The sequence below is a fragment of the Dysidea avara genome, chromosome 7 (assembly GCF_963678975.1).
Source record: "Dysidea avara chromosome 7, odDysAvar1.4, whole genome shotgun sequence".
Lineage (NCBI taxonomy): Eukaryota > Metazoa > Porifera > Demospongiae > Dictyoceratida > Dysideidae > Dysidea > Dysidea avara.
In genome coordinates this window covers 35,473,209-35,492,697 of record NC_089278.1, presented here as the reverse complement: position 1 = coordinate 35,492,697, position 19,489 = coordinate 35,473,209, and the positions used below count along the sequence as shown (strand labels likewise).

At 36.4% G+C, this 19,489-nt stretch overlaps 1 protein-coding gene across 1 annotated transcript; it reads left to right on the top strand.

Annotated features, from left to right (window-relative positions):
• The first annotated feature begins 924 nt into the window (after positions 1-924).
• Positions 925-19,045, top strand: LOC136261854 (lysosomal alpha-mannosidase-like). Its single transcript, XM_066055935.1, has 25 exons — positions 925-1,090; positions 1,148-1,303; positions 3,313-3,421; positions 3,471-3,577; positions 3,653-3,856; positions 4,910-4,981; positions 5,031-5,144; positions 5,191-5,385; positions 5,480-5,540; positions 5,591-5,630; positions 5,694-5,763; positions 10,036-10,164; positions 12,950-13,069; positions 13,120-13,247; positions 13,294-13,363; positions 13,415-13,552; positions 14,958-15,050; positions 15,098-15,216; positions 15,330-15,431; positions 15,479-15,566; positions 15,615-15,701; positions 17,603-17,839; positions 18,364-18,513; positions 18,612-18,729; positions 18,778-19,045. The coding sequence occupies exons 2-25, from the start codon at positions 1,217-1,219 to the stop codon at positions 18,867-18,869; spliced, it is 2,730 nt and encodes a 909-aa protein (XP_065912007.1). The 5' UTR covers positions 925-1,090; positions 1,148-1,216; the 3' UTR covers positions 18,870-19,045.
• The last annotated feature ends 444 nt before the right edge of the window (positions 19,046-19,489 follow it).

Sequence of the window (19,489 nt, the reverse complement as noted above, 5' to 3'; positions counted from 1 at the left end):
TGAGGAGTATGGCAATTAGTGTACGCTAACATTTGGAGGTAATACAACACACCTATATCTACTGTGCTCCACGGGTTAAAAAAGGGGCTAGTTGTGGCCAAAAAGCTAGTTGTAAATGACTTTTGGCTAGTTGTAAATGGTGATTTGGCTAGTTGTAAAAGTCAAGACTAAATAACAAGCTGCACCACAGAAAAGAATAAAGTAAAAAATTACATACATGTGCTGTGCATGTTTGCAGGGATTTGACTAAAAGTACCTCAAGATCCAGTCTTGAGATTACCATTTTCAAAATTTTTCCACTTGTGATCCACTAAAATTGCAACTTATAGCTAGTTATGGTCATTTTCATAGTCCACTATTAATATAAAATGATCACTTTAAAATCTTATAAAACAACAGTTTGATCTAAAAAATAATTGGTTTGTACGTCACTGTAAGATTGTTTGCTATTTCCTATAGTTCCAGGTCTCAGTCACTTATCTCAAATTGCTTCCAGATTCAATCTTGCCACAATTATGTTTCAACTATAGGTAAATATGCTCCCACATTCCCCTGAAATCTCTTCAATCATTCCCTTTACTGACATCTTGCTACACAACAACTGTGACAAAATAGAACACAAAATATGTAATTCAAACACAAAAGAAAATTTTGTTCATATGTACTACTACCCCCCCCCCGGTCTCAGGTTTGGGCTAGTTGTAAAAAATAGTTATTTTAGCCACTGCTGTGCTCACAGTGATGTCGGCATAAATCTGCTGGTGCCTAACTCCACTGGTAATTTGGTATGTTAGCAGAAACAGGACAGCATTTAGCTATTGGCTATAATAGCTATAGGTAAGCACTAAATGACCTCTAGTATAACTCGTTGAGAAGCAATAATTTCTATGTTAGTATCCGGTGTTAGTAAATGTCCGGGTTTTATCCAAGGGCGGTGCCTAATAACCGTCATAAGTATGATTGTGTTAATTGTACTGACTGCTGTCTTGTATGTACAAGTTGCAAGCTGATGCGTTGAACGTTCACGTGGTACCACACACACACGACGACGTTGGCTGGTTAAAAACTGTCGACCAGTATTATTATGGAGGTGAGTGGGCGACTCGGCATGTGCTGATGAAGTCATGATTTCAAACATTATATACAGCCAATAACAGCATACAGCACGCCGGAGTACAATATATACTGGACTCTGTGGTGAAGCAGTTAGCTAAAAATGAGAACAGAACGTTCATATAATTATGTGGAGATGGCATTCTTCACACGGTGGTGGAGGGAACAGACAAACAACACTAAAAACCTGGTGAGAAAGCCAGCCACTTTAAAGTACTGCAGGTACTTATATACATAATTTAGGCCACTTGTTAATTTTATGTCCGCCTGCATTGCTATGTCTCACCGCTTAAATTTGGTCATTATTACTGTGACGAGTTTTCACCATTACTATTTTTCATCATCTCAGAAGCTATAACCAAACTTGCTTGCATAGCTAGGCATAGAGGAAGGCAGGCTAGATAGGCTGAAGACCAACCCTCATGTCAGGAAAAGTGACTTTAATAATAATTAATTAACCCTTTCACTTCTCAATAAGTTAAGCCGGATTAAAAGATTGAGATACTCTAATAGAGCATTCAACTAACTCTAGTAAAACAGTCAGGCACATGTAAAATTCAGCTTTTGGGACAATTGCTTTTTAAAAGTAACTCATTATTACTATAACTTGCTACTATAGTTACAGTTACATATTACCCATAAAAATGAAGTAACTATAATAATATTACATAGCTATTATCTTACTTTGTGTCCACAGCCTTAAGCTGACTACCGCCTTATCATGTGATTGTTGGACAATGTGTAAATCTTGGCTATAATTGTATTCAAGGGAAAGTAACTGGTCAGCAAGCTTCATTTATTAATTTGAGGTGGGCTTCGTTACTTCGTTGTGGCTATTAGTGGATTAGTAATGAGTTGTAGTAATTTACTTGTAGTAATAAAATCACTTAATATTTGAATTGTCACAGTAACTTTATTACTTAGGTAATGTGTTGCATTTTATAAGTAAAGTAACTTGAGTTGTATTACTAGCTTTTATAGCATATTTTGTTATATTACTTAATTACCACAAAAGTAATAATACTATGTAACTATAGTTACATAAGTAATTTGTTACCCCCCAATTGGTAAAATTGTAATGAATAATTAATAGTGAGCCACCCAACCGCGTTGGTTAGGCTAACTTTTTAATCTGAAACATCATACAGTACAATAGTACTGTATAGTAGGGACCACAAAGGTTTGGGTGTGGAAAATGAAAAACGTCACCCAAAAACCAGCCTCAATTTTCCCTGATGATGATGAGGCAGTATTGGTTAGGTAAAACTAAGCCCAAACAAGCCTTCAGATTGACCCGAAACACTTTTAATAAGTTGTTATGGAATTTTTTACAAAATTATCTTAAAAAATGATTCAAGGTATATGTGTTGTTTGCTAGTTAATCTAGTTGTTAGCTACACCACATGAGTTTAATGTTGAAGTACTGAATACACCTATGTACAATTAAACGTCTTGTCAGTGTGTGACGGCTACCATTCTTCTAATTATAGGCATAGTTATTATGTAGTATTGTAGTACAAGCTATGAGAATCCAAGTCAACAAAATTAAGTAGCTGTACATGTAGTTTAACTGTCCATATACTTTGTTGTAAGTTGACAGGTCCGCCTGTAATTCTACATTCAGTGTACATGTTACAACCAGTTACCCAAATGTTAATTTACTATAAAACTTGAGTCAGTAATCCAATCCACTTCACCTCAGTCTGGTGAGATGAAACGCTATTATGAAGTAGAACCAATAGCCTATATATAGGCGTTTCAGTCATAGTGAAATGGTTTAGTGTTTGATAATTAACTTCAATTCTTTAATTATCATCCTTCATAATCAAAGAATCAAGTTTTAGTTTGGTAATAGTTGTTTTCCTGATGGCTTACAGATAATAAGAAATGATCAAATCAAGACTCATAGTGAAGCACATAATACGTATTGTTATAGAAATGGAGTATTAATTCTAATGGTATATAGCTATATCATATCATGTGGAAGACTTCTAATAGAACACACATAGATTTTTCATTGGTAGATCTATTAAGAATTTTCATTTAAGAGGTAGTGAGATTACCAGCTGACAACAGCTGTTCAGTGATGAAGGGTTTGGTAGTTTGGTTTGCTACTTGGTGACTGTTCTATTAGAATATTTTGACTCCCTCAGTTTACACCAGTTTTGTAGCTGTTTCTTAAGAACACATGTTGTATAGGTGAAGCAGTTATTAGATCATGGTCAGTTGGAGTTCATTAATGGTGGATGGTGTATGAATGATGAGGCCACTACTGACTACAATGCTATAATAGACCAGATGAGTCTTGGTTAGTATGATAGTCGATTACTGTTTTAATCTTGTTGTGTGTGTTGTAGGATTGAGGTTCATTTCAAACACATTTGGCTCCCAATATCGACCACGAGTAGCTTGGCACATTGATCCATTTGGACACTCAGCAGAACAAGCTTCATTATTTGCTATGGTAGGTATCATGTGATCTGTAGTGTAGTGATGGTCCCATGTTTACTGAATTAATTGTTGATGATTTTGACCACAGATGGGATTTGATGGGTTCTTCTTTGGTCGTATTGACTATGATGACAAAAAACATCGACTACAGTCCAAGAGGATGGAGATGGTATGGAGAGGTAGTGATAGCTTGGGATCATCTACTGATTTATTTTCTGGTGTGCTGTATAATCTTTATCAAGCACCTAGCGGATATTGTTATGACCAGCACTGTGCTGATCAGCCAATCATGGTATGTGCGTATGACATATAGAACCTTTTCACAGTCGCATATCAGCATTAAAATAGTAATTATTTGAACACAAAAGGTCCAGGTGGATCCATGTCCATTATTGTCACCATAAGATGGCTATATCTTTGGATTATAAGAGTAGAGATTGTAGTTTTACTTGGCCTCACAACCTAAACTTTTTCAATCAAAAAAACAGTACCTTTTATTAAAGATGTCATGCCACACATTATTCATTTATTTATTTCTGCAAGTGGCCAGCTATCAGCCCACCACAACATGATCTGTATATGCAATGCATACATGTAGCATTCATACCGTATAATAAACCATAGCTATAAGATGCATGTAATTACACCAAAGAGATTGATCAGTTTGACAAACACTCATCTGAAGATGCGATTTATATACTTTTATATTTGTGACTGTTTCAGCAATAGTTCACACCACTGAACCATTAGTGAATTTGCTCATGAATAACAAAACTGGATACATTGAAAGCAAGCTACAATCAATATAATAGTTTAATTTGTGATTACTACAAACTGTCTCACGTGTAAACAACACTGGTTTCTGAGAAGGCCTCATATGAATACAATTGTGTACTATGTATAACATGTACGCGTTGAGCTGGATCCTCAAAAACATTTAATAACTCATGGATGGAATTACACACAATCTTGAGATTTGGCTCATTTGTAGAACTGCTTGACCCGCTGAAAATATTTCAAAATCATTCGTTCAAATGCCCAACTCAATATTTGTGGCCAATCAAACTTTTCACCATACATTTCCTGTGAGGAAGCCATAAAAGCATAGCATCCATATGACCCTTTAAAAGGCTCCAATACAAGTTAGGAAAACTTTTCCTAACTTGTATTGGAGCCAAACCACATGTGTCTGTTGTTGACACCTTTGCTGTCACCACCAATCATCTGGTTGGCTGAAATGTTACTTTACCTGAGAAAAAATCCACTTTTTATTTTTAGCTGTTTTCAAGATCTATCTCAACTTGTATATACTATAGCTGAGATTTAATTTGTTTGATGTGGTTAGGATGATGAGAATTTGTTTGATTACAATGTTGAAGGACTGGTAGATGGGTTTATCAAGGCTTGTCAAGATCAGGTTGGTATATATGTAGAAGTAGTAAACATGGTATTATTATCTTTGTAAGGCTATCAGCTATCGCACTAGTAACATCATGCTGACAATGGGATCAGATTTTCAGTATGAGAATGCCAACACTTGGTACAAGAACCTTGACAAGTTGATGTACTATGTCAATAAGGTATGGCAAAATAATCAACAGAATCTGTATTTTGTGGTTCCTACAGAATGGCTCAGTAAACATGTTCTATTCCACTCCTACACGCTACCTTGATGCCTTAAACAAAGCTGGTTTGACTTGGACACTAAAGACTGATGATTTCTTCCCTTATGCTGACTGTCCATGGTGTTTTTATACTGGTTTCTTAACTAGTAGAGTTAATCTTAAAGGATATGTGCGATATCTGAATGGCCACTTACAGGTTTGTAGGTGGAGAATTATTATTATTTATTTCAAATTAACTATCTAAGCAAGTTTAGACAATTGTGCTTTAACACATAATTGTGTTTTCACAGACTTGCCGACAACTAGAAGTTATACACGGAATATTTCCAACTATGTCACCACAACGACTTGGTATGATGGGTATGGTCATGCTGATCACGTGATCTTACCATATTCTGCAGCTGAAGCAATGGGTGTGGCTCAACACCATGATGCTGTATCGTGAGTTGTTCATCTTCTAATAATTCTGATGTGGATATTGTTTTTCTTTCTGATTATAATCAGAGGAACTTCAAAGCAACATGTGGCCAATGACTATGCTAAAAGACTACACATTGGACAAGTGGAATGTGAGGTAGGGTGTGAAGTTTAATTAATTATTTATTAATGTATGTTACTGCCCAACTGGCCATGGATTAATAGAATTAATTTGTGACCCATTCTGGAAAACCGGTCTTATCACCTATTTAAAGTATTGAGAAATGCCGGTTTTACGTATTCAGTATGTTGTAGCTTGCCAATGGATGAAGCTATGTGTACTAAATTTTCACATTTTACACCAATCCCTTACCTTCCAGAGCATCCACTGTACAAGTATCCAACAGCTACACCATTTTAGATAGTGTAAGCGAAGTACTTGACACCATCATATAGTGGAGGACCTGGCTTAAATTTGTATGCACTTAATTTAGGAGAGGATAACTCAACTGTTCTAGACTAATTTGACCCCAAGGAATAAGATGGGATATGTGCCAAATGCTCTATCCGGGGCAAAATGCCCCAAAATGGCCCCGCCCTTTTTTTGGAAAACATGTCACTGTATCTTCTAAAACATTGCTACTGTAGAGTTCCTGTGGTGCTCAAAATGTTTAGAATGGCCATATGTAGGGGGTAAATGAAGAATATAGAGTATATATAGATATATTATTGAGTTTAGCATTACAATAAAATGCAAAGATGATTATAAATAATGTTATGTTTATTCAGTAATTGGGTTTTGGCAACTGTCACCTCCCTTACATTTACAGTACTTGCAGCACTTAATTCCAGCTACTCTACAACAACACCCATTCTTGCGAGCACACTTGCCACATGTGCAGGGATCTGGCAGGCCTTCAGGTTTAGAGCTAGATCACAATCTCAGGTACCATTATATTTTCCCTTCTTTCAAAACCATAAGCCTCAGCATCCATGGTCAAAGTGGCATCTCTAAATGGTGCTTGAACCCACAGCTGCACTTGATAGTATGCTCTATGAATATGCTTCCTTGCATTGGTTGAGGTGCAAGCAGTTCTTGCAAAGTCCAACTTGAGGGCATTGCTATTGAATGCAGCAAGTCGTAGGTCATCAAATGTCTCCAGATCCGTTGTTGGTTTGAGACATTTGACCAAGAATGTCTCTGCCATCTGTATTGAGCTTTCTGTTAGCTCTGGAGAGTTCAAATCAAGCACCAAAGAAAAACTTCCTGGTTTCTGAACAGCATTTAGGGCTGCAGACTTGGTTGCTATCTTGCTGGTGGTATCACATCCAGTTAGCGCATGAATTGCTGGAAGGCACTCGATCAAGTCATTTCCCAATGCACTGCAAATGTCGTGGAGTGGCAAGATCACTCTTCTCATTCCAGAATTGCAAATTAGCCAGAGTTCTTGTAGACCAAAGTCTCTCCAATTCACTGTAAGGTGGTACAGTAGGCACACAAAGACATCTGTATCACCTGATGACAGTGTCATGGATGTAGGTCCCGACCGGCGACTTAAGATGTCTTGTATATGAAACATCATCCTGTCATCAGCTTCCTCATGTGTGCAGTTGAGAAATACAGAAGCACAACCAGCCGACACTATCCATGCTTGTGGTGATATACCAAGATATAAAGGTTTGGAGCCATGATAATTGGTGGTGAGCCATTCAACATAGAATGCTTGGAAAGCACTTTTGCTGGTAGAAGATGACCAAAAATTCTCTAAAATCACTGGAACAGTCTGACATCCATCAGAGATAGGTTAAATGAAGGTTCAGCTATTAGTACAAAGTACCATCTGGGATTTTCGTTTATTACTTGGGTATGTAAAGCAGACAGCATGACCATATAGCTCAATGATTAATTGCTTCACAGATCTGTTAGACACTATATCAGCTGAACCTTCATTTAACCTATCTCTGATGGATGTCAGACTGTGTGCTGACTTGCTGAAATCAAGGTTAAGGGCCAAGAATCTAGCCTTGAAAGTATCATCTTTGGCAGCTACCGAGTCCTCCATTTCAAGGTTCCCCATTATATCTGCTATTTTAGCCTGATATTTATTGAAATATATAGGCCTTACAACAGTAGTCATGGTACAAGATATCAGCTGCAAAAACATCATTTACATCACACATTGCTGCTGTCTCAGTGTAGACTTGGTCTTTAAATAACATAGCTGCATTCAATAGTTTTTGGGCCATTGGTTTTTCACAGACTCTGTATAGTATGTGAATCTTTTTTTGCTTGACAGTCTTGCGATCTGCTCCACAAAAAATGCAGACATTTATAGCTTCACTAGGCTTAAATCTTTTGCATCGCTGTTCTGTTTGATCATTTCCAAGTCCCTGGGCCTGCTCAGGTGATTCAGATTGCTCTGGTTGAGCTAATGTGCTAACAGTTTTTGTCACATCCCTCTGAAAACTTCTGTAGCATGAAGAGGCATGGTATTTAATGATACCTTGCTCTGACACTGTCAGTTGGAGGACCCTAGCTGCCCGAATGTCACTACTCTCTATTTGTTTGGCAAGTGAAACAATACAACTCCTGCCAGTTTCACCACTAGAGAGGTATTCAGATCGCTTCTTTTTTGACATAGGATACACTCATCAAGGTTGATTGCCTTTGGTGCAGCACAAGGAGCAGTAAGTCGTACCTCATCCTGTAGGGAAATGTGTTTCTCAACATGGAGTATCACCATTCACTACTTAAAATCTAGCCCACAGAAATTTCATGCTTATTTTGTCTTACCATTACACTGGTGATGGACCTTTCTCTCTCCAGATGTAGTTCTTGCTTTATTATATAAACAAGGGAGCCTCTTTCACTTTGCCAGAACCAAAATGACAGATAAGCAGCTGTACTGCTCATTTAATAGAACCAAAAATAACAGGCATGTAGCTGTGCTAGTATTTATCTCATTTAATAAAATTTTAGGCATGCAGCTGTGCTGGCATTTATCTCAATTTTTAGGCATGTAGCTACATGCATGCCCAGCTGACCTCCTATAACTAGATTTATCAGGTATATGCATGCAGGTGTCACAGTTGCATGTACTAATTAGGTCCTAACATGCATTATTTACCCTTACTTAATAAATTTAACATCAAATTGCAAGTATACATTTTGCATCCTTCAATGTTCCCCCTAAATATGGCCATTATAAACATTTTGAGCACCTTAGCAAGTCTACAGTTGCAGCGTTTTAGAAAATACAGTACAAGTGAAATGTCTTCCAAAAAAAGGGCGTGGTCATTTTTGGGTATTTCGCCCCGGATAGAGCATTTGGCACATATCCCATCTTATTCCTTGGGGTCAAATTAGCCAAGAACAATTGAGTTATCCTCTCCTAAATTAAGTGCATACAAACTCAAGCCAGGTCCTAGACTAATACACGTGTTATCCAACAAAAGACTTTCGTACAAAAGAATGTATCCTTATATACTGTGTGCATCATTTACAGGTCCTTATGCTAATTGTTCACTATGTACTAATTACTTCTTACAAAACTAAATAGCTATAATTTGTCCATAAACAATCTATATTACAATAGTTTTTAAACTGGGGTTGACTGTATCAGGTGAGCTCCAAAAGGAGTGGGAGGTGGAGGCTAAGTAGCTATTTAAAAAAAATTAAAGAGAAAGTCATCTTAGGGATGAATTAGGCCAAGTTATGGGCCATTCAGGTCTCAAAACTGGCTAAATGAAAGTACATTTACAGCACAGCTCTTTATTCAATACCATTGAGCTGTACGTACAGCCACATAATTTTATAGCCATCCCTAGGGCCTCAGACCGCTTGTACAGATTGCCTCTGTGCCAGCCAGCAAAAGCAGACCACTCAGATTCAAGTGTATCTGATTTTGATAATGAAATTTGATAGTTTATTCATGTAGCATTGTGTTCTTGTAAAAAAAATCAAATCTGCTGTGATGGGTGATAAGACCGGACCCAGTCACACATTAGAGGTGCCCTTATAATTTTATTGATTGTTGCAAATACGTTAAATTGTCTTTGTTTATCTGATTTGTAATTCTATTTATATTAATAATTGAATCATTGACAAAAAAATCAAATACTTGGAAGTGTGAACACACCGGCTATTGGATAATGCTATACATAATTCATATTAGAAAGCATTGCACATATTGTGCCTCAAATAAGGGTGGTGATTTGATAGTGTAGTGTCACCAATGTAGTTCCTTATCTTACCAGAAGTAATTGCTCTGTATGACATTGACACAATTTTGTCCAGAAATTGAACAATATATAGCAATAAAACACATAATTTATTGATAGGTAATTTTGGTTGACATACAAAACAATTTTCAATATAATAATCACAGCTGTATCATTTTCATCCAAGTACCTGGTTTATTGTTAATAGCAACTGATGCAACAGTCAATAGGGGAGATGTCCCGTAAGTCAAGTGGTGTGGCTCCATTGAAGTTGGAGATTTGTGAATACTTGAACATCAGTGTGTGTCTCCCAACAAGTGGATTCCTTGATAATGAAGTGAGTAACAGCATAGTTAGTGTACGTCAGCATGTTGTACCAATTTTAGTGTCATTAAAAGCCTCAAAACTGAGCTGCATATAAAATGCATTCTATATTAATTGTGACCAGATTTGAGATAGCTCAGCTTTCATACACACAATATATTTTAACACAAATTGATTGCTGGCTTAATACACTATGTGTCGTAATTACACTCAGAGCAGATTATAATGGTATCCATTGGACATTTACCTAGCTTGAAGACCACCCAATTACCTACTGAACTGGTCAAGGATGGCTGACCACTTTCTGATAAAAAGATTGATATACTCTAATAGAACAGTCAGCTACTCTAATAGAGCAGTTGAAGAACTTCTAAAACGGTGTACCTAAAGGGTCCAAAAAAGGTCAATTGGCTTGGGGAATCAAACTTGCACCTTTTAATGAAGTGTAATTTGCACCATTCTACCACATGTTCACGCACCGTTTTAGAGGGTCTTTAAATATAATATGCGACCATAATTGCAAAAGGTTGTGAACCAAGTATATACATGTCACAAAGCATTGCATTGCATTGGATAATATCATATCAAATCATCATAATGTTATTATTATAGATTTTATTATATGTATGTGGCTTAAAAAAGATGCAGTGCATGGCTGCTAAAGGAGTTTTGGGTATCAAAATACTGATCATTTGTGACCGGATCTGCGAAAACCCGGTATAATGGTGCAAGCCTAAATTTTCAGTATAGGCTATTGATTGCAATGGGTAAAATATTTATGTAAATGAAAAAAAATTCGTAAAATTTTAAATGCTTTGTTCTTTGTGAAGAAGGGTGTAATGATAAAAACATGAATATCATCTTTTTCGCCTACTCAAGGGGAGTTCAAAAATATTTGTTTTGTAGCAGTAGCCTAAAGGATATGTGAGTTATGGGCGTTTGTTTACGTCACGTTGGAGCGATCGTACGCGATCAATTTTTCTTCACTGGTTTCGTCTCTGTATATATGTAGTGAAGAAAGGTGGTAGGAGAAAAAACCTACCACGTAATGGGTTCCCCTATTCATGGCAAACACGATGGTACAAGTTGCAACTCTGTACTACATTGCGTTTGTAAGTTACAGTTGTTTTTGTAAGCACCTATAATATATTTTCCCAATACTTGCTGTACAAATCGATCTTTCTGTTGCTGCTACTTTGTAGGGCTGTAACTCCAAAAGTCGTCGGCATACAAGGCTGAAACTTGGCCAGAGCATACACTCGGCTAAGTAGATTCTAAATATTCAATAATAAAGGATTTGCAAAATGCACCATTATGTTAGGTTTTTGCAGATCCGGTCACATTTGCAATCTCCAAGCATTGAAAATCCTCAGGAGGAATGCCCCAGATCCACCTAGCTTGGCATGCTTATGTATGCTGCTGCTTACTGTGCTTAGCACATGAATTTCCATACAATGTCAATGTCAGATCATGTCAGATCAACATTGACTTTGATGTGACATTATGTCACATCAATGAAGACTAGTTATAATCTACTCTGCTATCTTTTCTTCAGATGTAGCAAGTGTGGTTTCTGCAGCAGCTTTTATCATACCCTGTGAAAGCCATGATTGGAAGTTTGGTGCCATGGCTTTGTTCGAATGATGTGTAGTGAGCTGAGAAGTCTCAGAAAGTTGCCCATTTGTATTTACCTTCACTTGGAAGTGATTTAGGAGGGTACATAGAGAGTGCAATTTGGACCTCTGGATTCCAGTCACCATCTACTCCATTTTATACTTCTATATTAAATCCCTCCATCCCTATTACTACCACCTGTGATACTATTGCCCACACACTGAAAAAGCTGTCCATATTTTGGCCATATGTACTATAGTTTGTTTGTGTTCACCTGAACCCTCATTTCTTGTCAACAACTCTTGTTGCATGAGCCAGCTGCCCAAACATTTAGTAGCACTTTTAAATGTCAGAATTGTTTATCAAAAAGTACTATGATATGGGCAAGAACAAGTGTGCAATGAGGCTTTAAAAGATATCCTATACATTTAGTACATACCATTCAGATTTAAAAACACGTTTACAAAATAAAATCAGTACAAAATCATTGGGAGCCACCTATTTGATTTGGTGGGGGCTCAGGTGGATGTGAACTGACTATAATGGAATTTGTGTGTCAAAGCCAGGTTTTGTCAAAATTTTGTCACATTGAAATCCTGATAGCTACATAACAACAATGAAGTATCAAATAGAGGTTATACTATCATGATAACAGCTAGGTCCCTAAGCATAATGCTAGTAAAATGGGCAGAAAATAATAACCCTCATAATATTAACTTAATTTTCATTAAAACATTATAATGTATAGTAATATTTAAAGGTTGTTTGCAAGTCAAAGTTTACAATAATAATCATGTAGGAAGTGTTAACAAAACATGGAAGTTAAGACATGAATAATATTATTTCAGCACTGCAGCAAAGTGTAATAGGTAAAAGTTAAATGCATTATCAGGTGCCTACATGGGACAGTGAGATTAAATAGAATGACCGCATAGTTTCTCTGTATTTTTCTAGCTTTTACTGTTGAGTTTGTCAATGTCCATTCACAACTAAGAAGTATTATGCATGCAATGTACATAGTATTAGTATGGAGGCAATCACATGTACTGTATGCTTGATAGTGCACTAGAACTCCTGACTTGTTTATTTATATGATTTATAATTATTCTCAAGTTTTCATTAACGAGTTTTGATACGTGTACAACAGTTATATGAAACTATAGCTGCATGTGTTAATATTTCAGTTTGATGTAATGGTGTACAATCCACTATCACGTCATAATGACCACATGGTGGTAAGGTTGCCAGTGTCAAGGAAGGACTTGGTTGTCATGGATACTGGTAGTAATGATGTCACATGTCAGGTGAGCAAGTCACATGATCTAAACTATAACAGGGTAATCAAGATGAACAGGTAATACCAGTTTCTCCATCTACAAAAGCTGTGAGAAGAGATCATGGTGATTCTCCTTATGAACTAGTCTTCATAGCAACAGCTCCACCCCTTGGATACAATACTTACTTTGTGAGACGTGGAAGTAAGTTATTTGATGTTTATATATGATAATAATGCTCCACTGATAGATAGGGAACATCAATGTGTCACTAGCACAATAAGGGAACATGTTAATGATGAACATGTTGATATTAACAATGAGGTCAGTAGTGGTTACAATGGTAATTTTTATACAGATCACATGATCAAATAGTATTACAAGGTGGCCGTAGATGGTGTGTCTGGTGATGTGGAAAAAATAATCAATCAGATGTCAGGAATAAGTGTTGATGTGAAACAACACTTCTACTGGTATTACAGTAGTATTGGCTACAATTCTAATAGTACTCAGGTAAATTCTTGCTACTGTCATAATTCAGTCTGGTTAGTTAATGCATGTTAAATCTATAGCTAGCTTACGCTGTATCAATTTAAGCTCTGTATACTGACTATAATATGCTACTGTATTAACCAGGTAGACTTGATTTAACATTTTGCTACTCATTTATCATACCATATTATTGCTGTAACAATGTTAGAATGGTCACATTGAAGTAGAATTTATGTGCTTTCAAACAAGATTAATGCAACAATAGTTAATGTTATGGGCTTGACCTTTGGCACACTAATGGAAGTGCAGTACATGGATCATTGACTTCTAAATTTATTTTCATTTATTTATTTATTAAGGCTTTACAGCACAAGTGCTGAAGGTCTGTAGGACACCTGGTCCTACAGCCTGTTTAGAGTTGTTACATAAAGTGTGTTTGAAAAGGTAGAGAAAGGAGAAAAAATCCATGACTGGACCTGGGCAGCCTTGAACCTGCAGCCATCCGATTAATGCTCGAACGTTTACTTTGTCCTCATTTGTGGTCTATTTGTTTTGTTTGCAATAAAAGGTGTTGAAATGCATTAGTGCCTTGATGTGTTGCCTATCAATAAGAATTATAACAATGTGTATACATTCACACTAGCAACAGTATGCAGATTGACTCTACAACAACTTTACGTATTGTTCTTCATGTGTAAGATTGTGCAAAAAGCAAAGCATAGCTGAAAACTAAGTGAAATGGTTACACCATTGTGTTCTTTTATGGGCTGTTATACCCAGCTCACCAGTTTTGTCACAAAAAATGTTAATAAACAAATGTAAGGAAACTTGCAAGCCAGTAGCTATCACCATGTGTAAACAAGGAGAATCATTACCTGAAGGACAGTCAGTTAGTAAATCAGCCAGTAGTAATTATCAGGGCCGTAGCAAGCAGTCCAGCTGGTCCGGTTTTGGCTGGACTACTTTTCAGCCACTTGGAATTTTGTTGAAGATCAAGATACTTTAATAGAGCAGTCAATGCGATACTCTAATAGAACAGTCAACACAATAACTCTAGTAGAGCAGTCAGCTATAGGTTTCAGTTACCAATCTTACAATTTGCATTAATAATTCTAGTCAGAGTTGTTTCCAAATCTCAGGGGGCTAATATTTCAAAACGTTCCTGTGGGGGTATTCCCACAGTTCCCCTAGTTTGACATAGCCTGACCACTTTTATGGCTTTGATTATAATGAAGTTCATAGCAATTTACTGGAAGCATTTTAATTTTGGATTGCACTGCATAAAAGCATACTTTTGGACTTGATTGTGACTAACCAATGCTGCCAAGCTGCCATGTAGACATCATGAGTCTGGTTGTTGTTGTAGTTATTTCTTCAAGAGATTCCTATACAGTACTATCATACTGTAAGATAACTTTATTTTCAGGCATCAGGAGCTTACATATTTCGACCTAACTCTTCACAAGTTTATGATGTCAACAACAACAACAATACCAAGACTAATATTAGTGTTGTCAATGTGAGCCTTGTTGTGATGTTACCATGGTAACCAGTTAGATATTATAGGGTCCAGTGGTCCAGGAGGTGTGGCAGGTGTTCTCATCCTATGTTAGTCAGGTGATCCGATTGTATACTGATACCAACCACATTGAGATGGAGTTTACTGTTGGACCAATACCAATTAAGTGTGTATGTTTTATAAATCAGCATCTTCTTGACTTGTAACCACCATAGCTACATTATGTCTGTTGTTTATGTAAACTTGTGGTTAGTTAATTTGCCATATGCATATCTGTAGAGATTATAAAGGCCAGGAGATAATCAGTCGTTATGACACTAACATGGCTACCAACCAGGAATGGTTCACTGATGCTAATGGACGTGAAATGAAATCAAGAGTGTGAGTGATAATGTAGCCAATCAAATTAGTCACTATCATGATAACAGGAGAAACTACAGACCAACTTGGCAATGGAACAATACTGATCCAGTGTCTGGGAATTACTACCCAGTCAATAGTAGGATTTACATGAAGGTAGGATAGTAGACTAAAGCACACATAGTTGTATTATGTATATTATAGGATACTTCTAGTAACACTCAGTTCACTATACTAACAGATAGGTCACAAGGAGGGAGTAGCTTAAAGGATGGCAGTCTGGAGGTGATGGTATGTTACAGTACCACTGTTTATACCAGGCCTGAATCAAATATGCTCAAAATTTTGTCCAAAATGCTTTCAGGAGTTTCCCAAAATTTTCATATATTATGCTCTTCAGTGTTCCCATTAAGCTTGCATTATGCTCCTAGGTTGGTAACATTATCTTGGAACATTTTTTAATCAGTGAATGCTCTATTAGAGTATTTTGCTACAAAGTGACTGTTCTATTAAAGAGTATTGATCTAGGGAGCTATGAACAATGCTTTTGAGTGCTTTATTGCAGTTTGTGGTTTCCACTGACTATAGGGAGTATGAAAATATTTTCATGAAATTAAGCTCCATAGTTTGAAATACTTACCTAATGCGCTAGCATTATGCTGGCATAGCACTCCAGCCTATTATGCTTTTATTACTGATGCTGGCATATTTGATGCAAGCATAGTTTATGCAATATATTGTCACTATAAGATTGCATAATAATTTGGAATTCCTTTCTGTGTTTGACACTATTCTCATAACATGCCAGCATGTGTATGTTTGCTAATAGCACACATTGGATAGTGATATGATCAGTATATGTACTATCTCTGGGTAAACTAGTCTTAATGCTTCTCCTACACAAGTGATAAAGACTGGTTACTTATAATCAATAGACATGGTTGCACTTGAAGATTGTCAGGTATTAGGTACATCATGTTGGTAGTGATTGGTGGTCAAAATGCTATAAAGGTATGGCCAGCAATTTTTTTTTACATTAACACTTTTTAAATTATGCATTGTGTGAATAAATTGCATACAGCTAGATTTTCCATCATAGTAAATATCAGTGGTGAAGGGAACTGGTTAATGGGTAGGTAATGGTATGGTAAAGCAATATTTATTTACCCAATATTATTGAGACCTTCCTCAAGGCTGCTTTGTTGTCGCACATCTCAATGACAGTGTTCCTATGAACATAGGTGGAATTATTCACACTGTATTGAAGTACAGAAACCCTAAGGGCAAATAGAAGACAACAATTATATATTCATTAGGTCTAAGTCCTTGAAATTAGGTTAGGTAATCCTAAGGCTGCAGCACATGTTGCTGTCAGACCTTCGGTGCTGGTCTCTGTAAGGTGCTAATAATAATATATGCACTTGAAACTGTACCATGATGAAGAAATTGGGTTTGATTTTTTGTGTCAAGATAAGAGAACACTCACCACTCGAATAGAACAGTCATCACTCTAATAGAACATTCAATTGCTAATAATTTATTAATCAATTTATAGTCTCATTAAAGCATTTTTGATAGTTATTTACTAAGTGTGCATGCATTTTGAAAAACTAGTTTAATGAGATAGAATCTGTCTCTCAGATTCAAACTTAGGGAACATAATTAAAAAAAAATTCAGAGCTAGAGTCTTTGAATGTAAGTGTCCTTCATTCATAAAATTATACCAACTAAAGTTGTGACAGCTTGTGTACCATGGAGCTCCAGCTCATAGTGGAATTAACACTGTTTTATCTTGCACTTCCTTAGGTCTTCTGTGCTCCCTAACAGTGCCTCCTAAATCTGCCTATAACTATGAATTTGTGGCGTAACTTCATAATCACTCTTTGTACTATACTTGGTAAATCAAGAACTTATAATGCAATATGTTTATCAGTTTGTTCCTGAGTATATAGCAATTGCATTGTATTAATGATTGATATTAATCAGTATACTGTATAGCTGGAAATTCCTAGGGAATTTTTTTGCAAATTTTATGAGCAATGACAGCTTCACACAACTATATACTACTGTAGATGACATGTATTGTTTCATGAATACATAAAGCGAAATTTGCACTTTTCCATGAAAATTTTGTGCCTTCATCCTTCATGTTATACATGTGAAATATATTAAAGTAATTATCATCATGACAGGTTCATCGTCGTTTACTCCATGATGATTCACGAGGCGTGGGAGAACCACTAAATGAACCTGGCCAGTTTGGAGATGGTCTGATAGCCAGGGGGAAACACCTACTACTGGTGGACAAGATCGAGAACTCTGGCAAACTCCATCGTCAACTGGGAGAAAGATTATTACTTCCTCCCACCATTCTGATACACGATGGCAGAGAATTGATATCTGATTTCTCCAAAAATTACAATGGGATGGTAAATATTGTAACTGTTGTGTGTGTGTGTGTGTGTGTGTGTGTGTGTGTGTGTGTGTGTGTGTGTGTGGGTGTGTGTATATAGAATAAGCTTTAGTATACAATAAAAACACACGATTCATAGAGAATATCATGTTAATAAGAGTTTTAAAACAAATTGTATACTACTGATTATATTCACTACTCAAATAATAATTCTGCCATTATACTTTGCAGCTCAACACAACTTGATTGAAGGATATTAATGGCACTGCAATTTAAGTGTAACAAAAGCTATATGTTGTATTGTAGACACAAAAGGCTCACTGCAGTAAAAAGAAGTGTAAAACATCCAACAGTATGTACACTGAACAGAATGGATAGCTACAATGACTCTATAATTATATATACACACGTTATAGAGTTGTATTATCCACCATATCCATATAGAAAGAAATTCCTTGTGATTAATTAATGCCTAACTACGTAAATAAATTGAACTTCATTGGTTTCTGTCATTTATTTCTATGTACTACTCATATACAGGTCAGTGGGTTGAGGAGAGAGTTACCAGAAAATGTTCACCTGTTGACAGTTCAACTACTGGAGAAGACAAGCCTCTTGTTGAGACTAGAGCACATGTTTGCTGTAAAGGAAGATGCTAACTTGTCCACTTCTGTAACTGTCAATGTAAAGGTATGAAGTGTGATATTAACATTTAACATTTATTAACAAGCATGGCTATTGGTGTGCACCATCTCTATTGTTAACGTTGCATGTGTTTACCATTTCAGGATTTGTTTGTTACATTTGAGATGATCAGTTGTGTAGAGATGACACTGGGTGGTGATGTACAGTTATCAATGGTAAACAGACTGAAGTGGAACATTGGTACACCTTCTGTGTTATCTGGTATGATTACATCATAGGTGATCATGTGAGCTCATGTGATCTTTACAGATATTACTAATCCTCAAGTAGACCCTACAACTATTACGCTTACTCCCATGATGATCCGTACCTTTATATGTAATATTAAGTATCTTGACTAGTTTAGAAAAGTTATTGGATGGAATTTTTGTGTACCACATTACTTACACTGTAGCTAGCTAGCCATAAGGAGAGAACCATACACAGAATCTATCACAAGCCATAAGAATCTATGTTGCACATAAGCACATACGCAGAGATTTAAAAATATATGTGTATATACTTGTGGTAGCGATTCTGGAATTCTGTAAATTTTGTATAGAATTTTATCCAATCTTCCATTGGAGAGTTGGCATAATCAGTTCGCTGCTGTACGAGTGATTGATCAAGCAATTAGATAACTGTTAGGGTTCTGGGGGCAAGGAATACGATGGTGCAGTTAGTTTTCTGCTGTAAATATGTTTGTGTGGAATTTTATGCCAATTTTAAGATTATTTTGCAATATAGCCACCACAAAATTATGTTCTCATTGCAAGAAATGACCCAGCACATGTTAGTTACACCAAGGTGAACATTTTTGTCTTTGTAGTTTTCAGTATTACTATGCTAAAAGTCAGTGAATTTTCACCACAAGTAGCTTATCTGTTTGACGCACCATTTTGAGGGAGTTGTACATTAAGAGCAACAATAATTATATAAGCAGTGATAAATCAACAATACAACTCCTTATTTTACATGCACG

Excerpts from the sequence above, each read along its gene's own strand:
- LOC136261854 (XM_066055935.1), top strand. The coding sequence starts at position 1,217 with ATGAGAACAGAACGTTCATATAATTATGTGGAGATGGCATTCTTCACA. Across the intron at positions 13,248-13,293 it reads TTTGTGAGACGTGGAAGTAA|GGAACATCAATGTGTCACTA; the intron begins GTTATTTGATGT and ends ACTGATAGATAG. Across the intron at positions 15,702-17,602 it reads ATGGCAGTCTGGAGGTGATG|GTTCATCGTCGTTTACTCCA; the intron begins GTATGTTACAGT and ends TCATCATGACAG.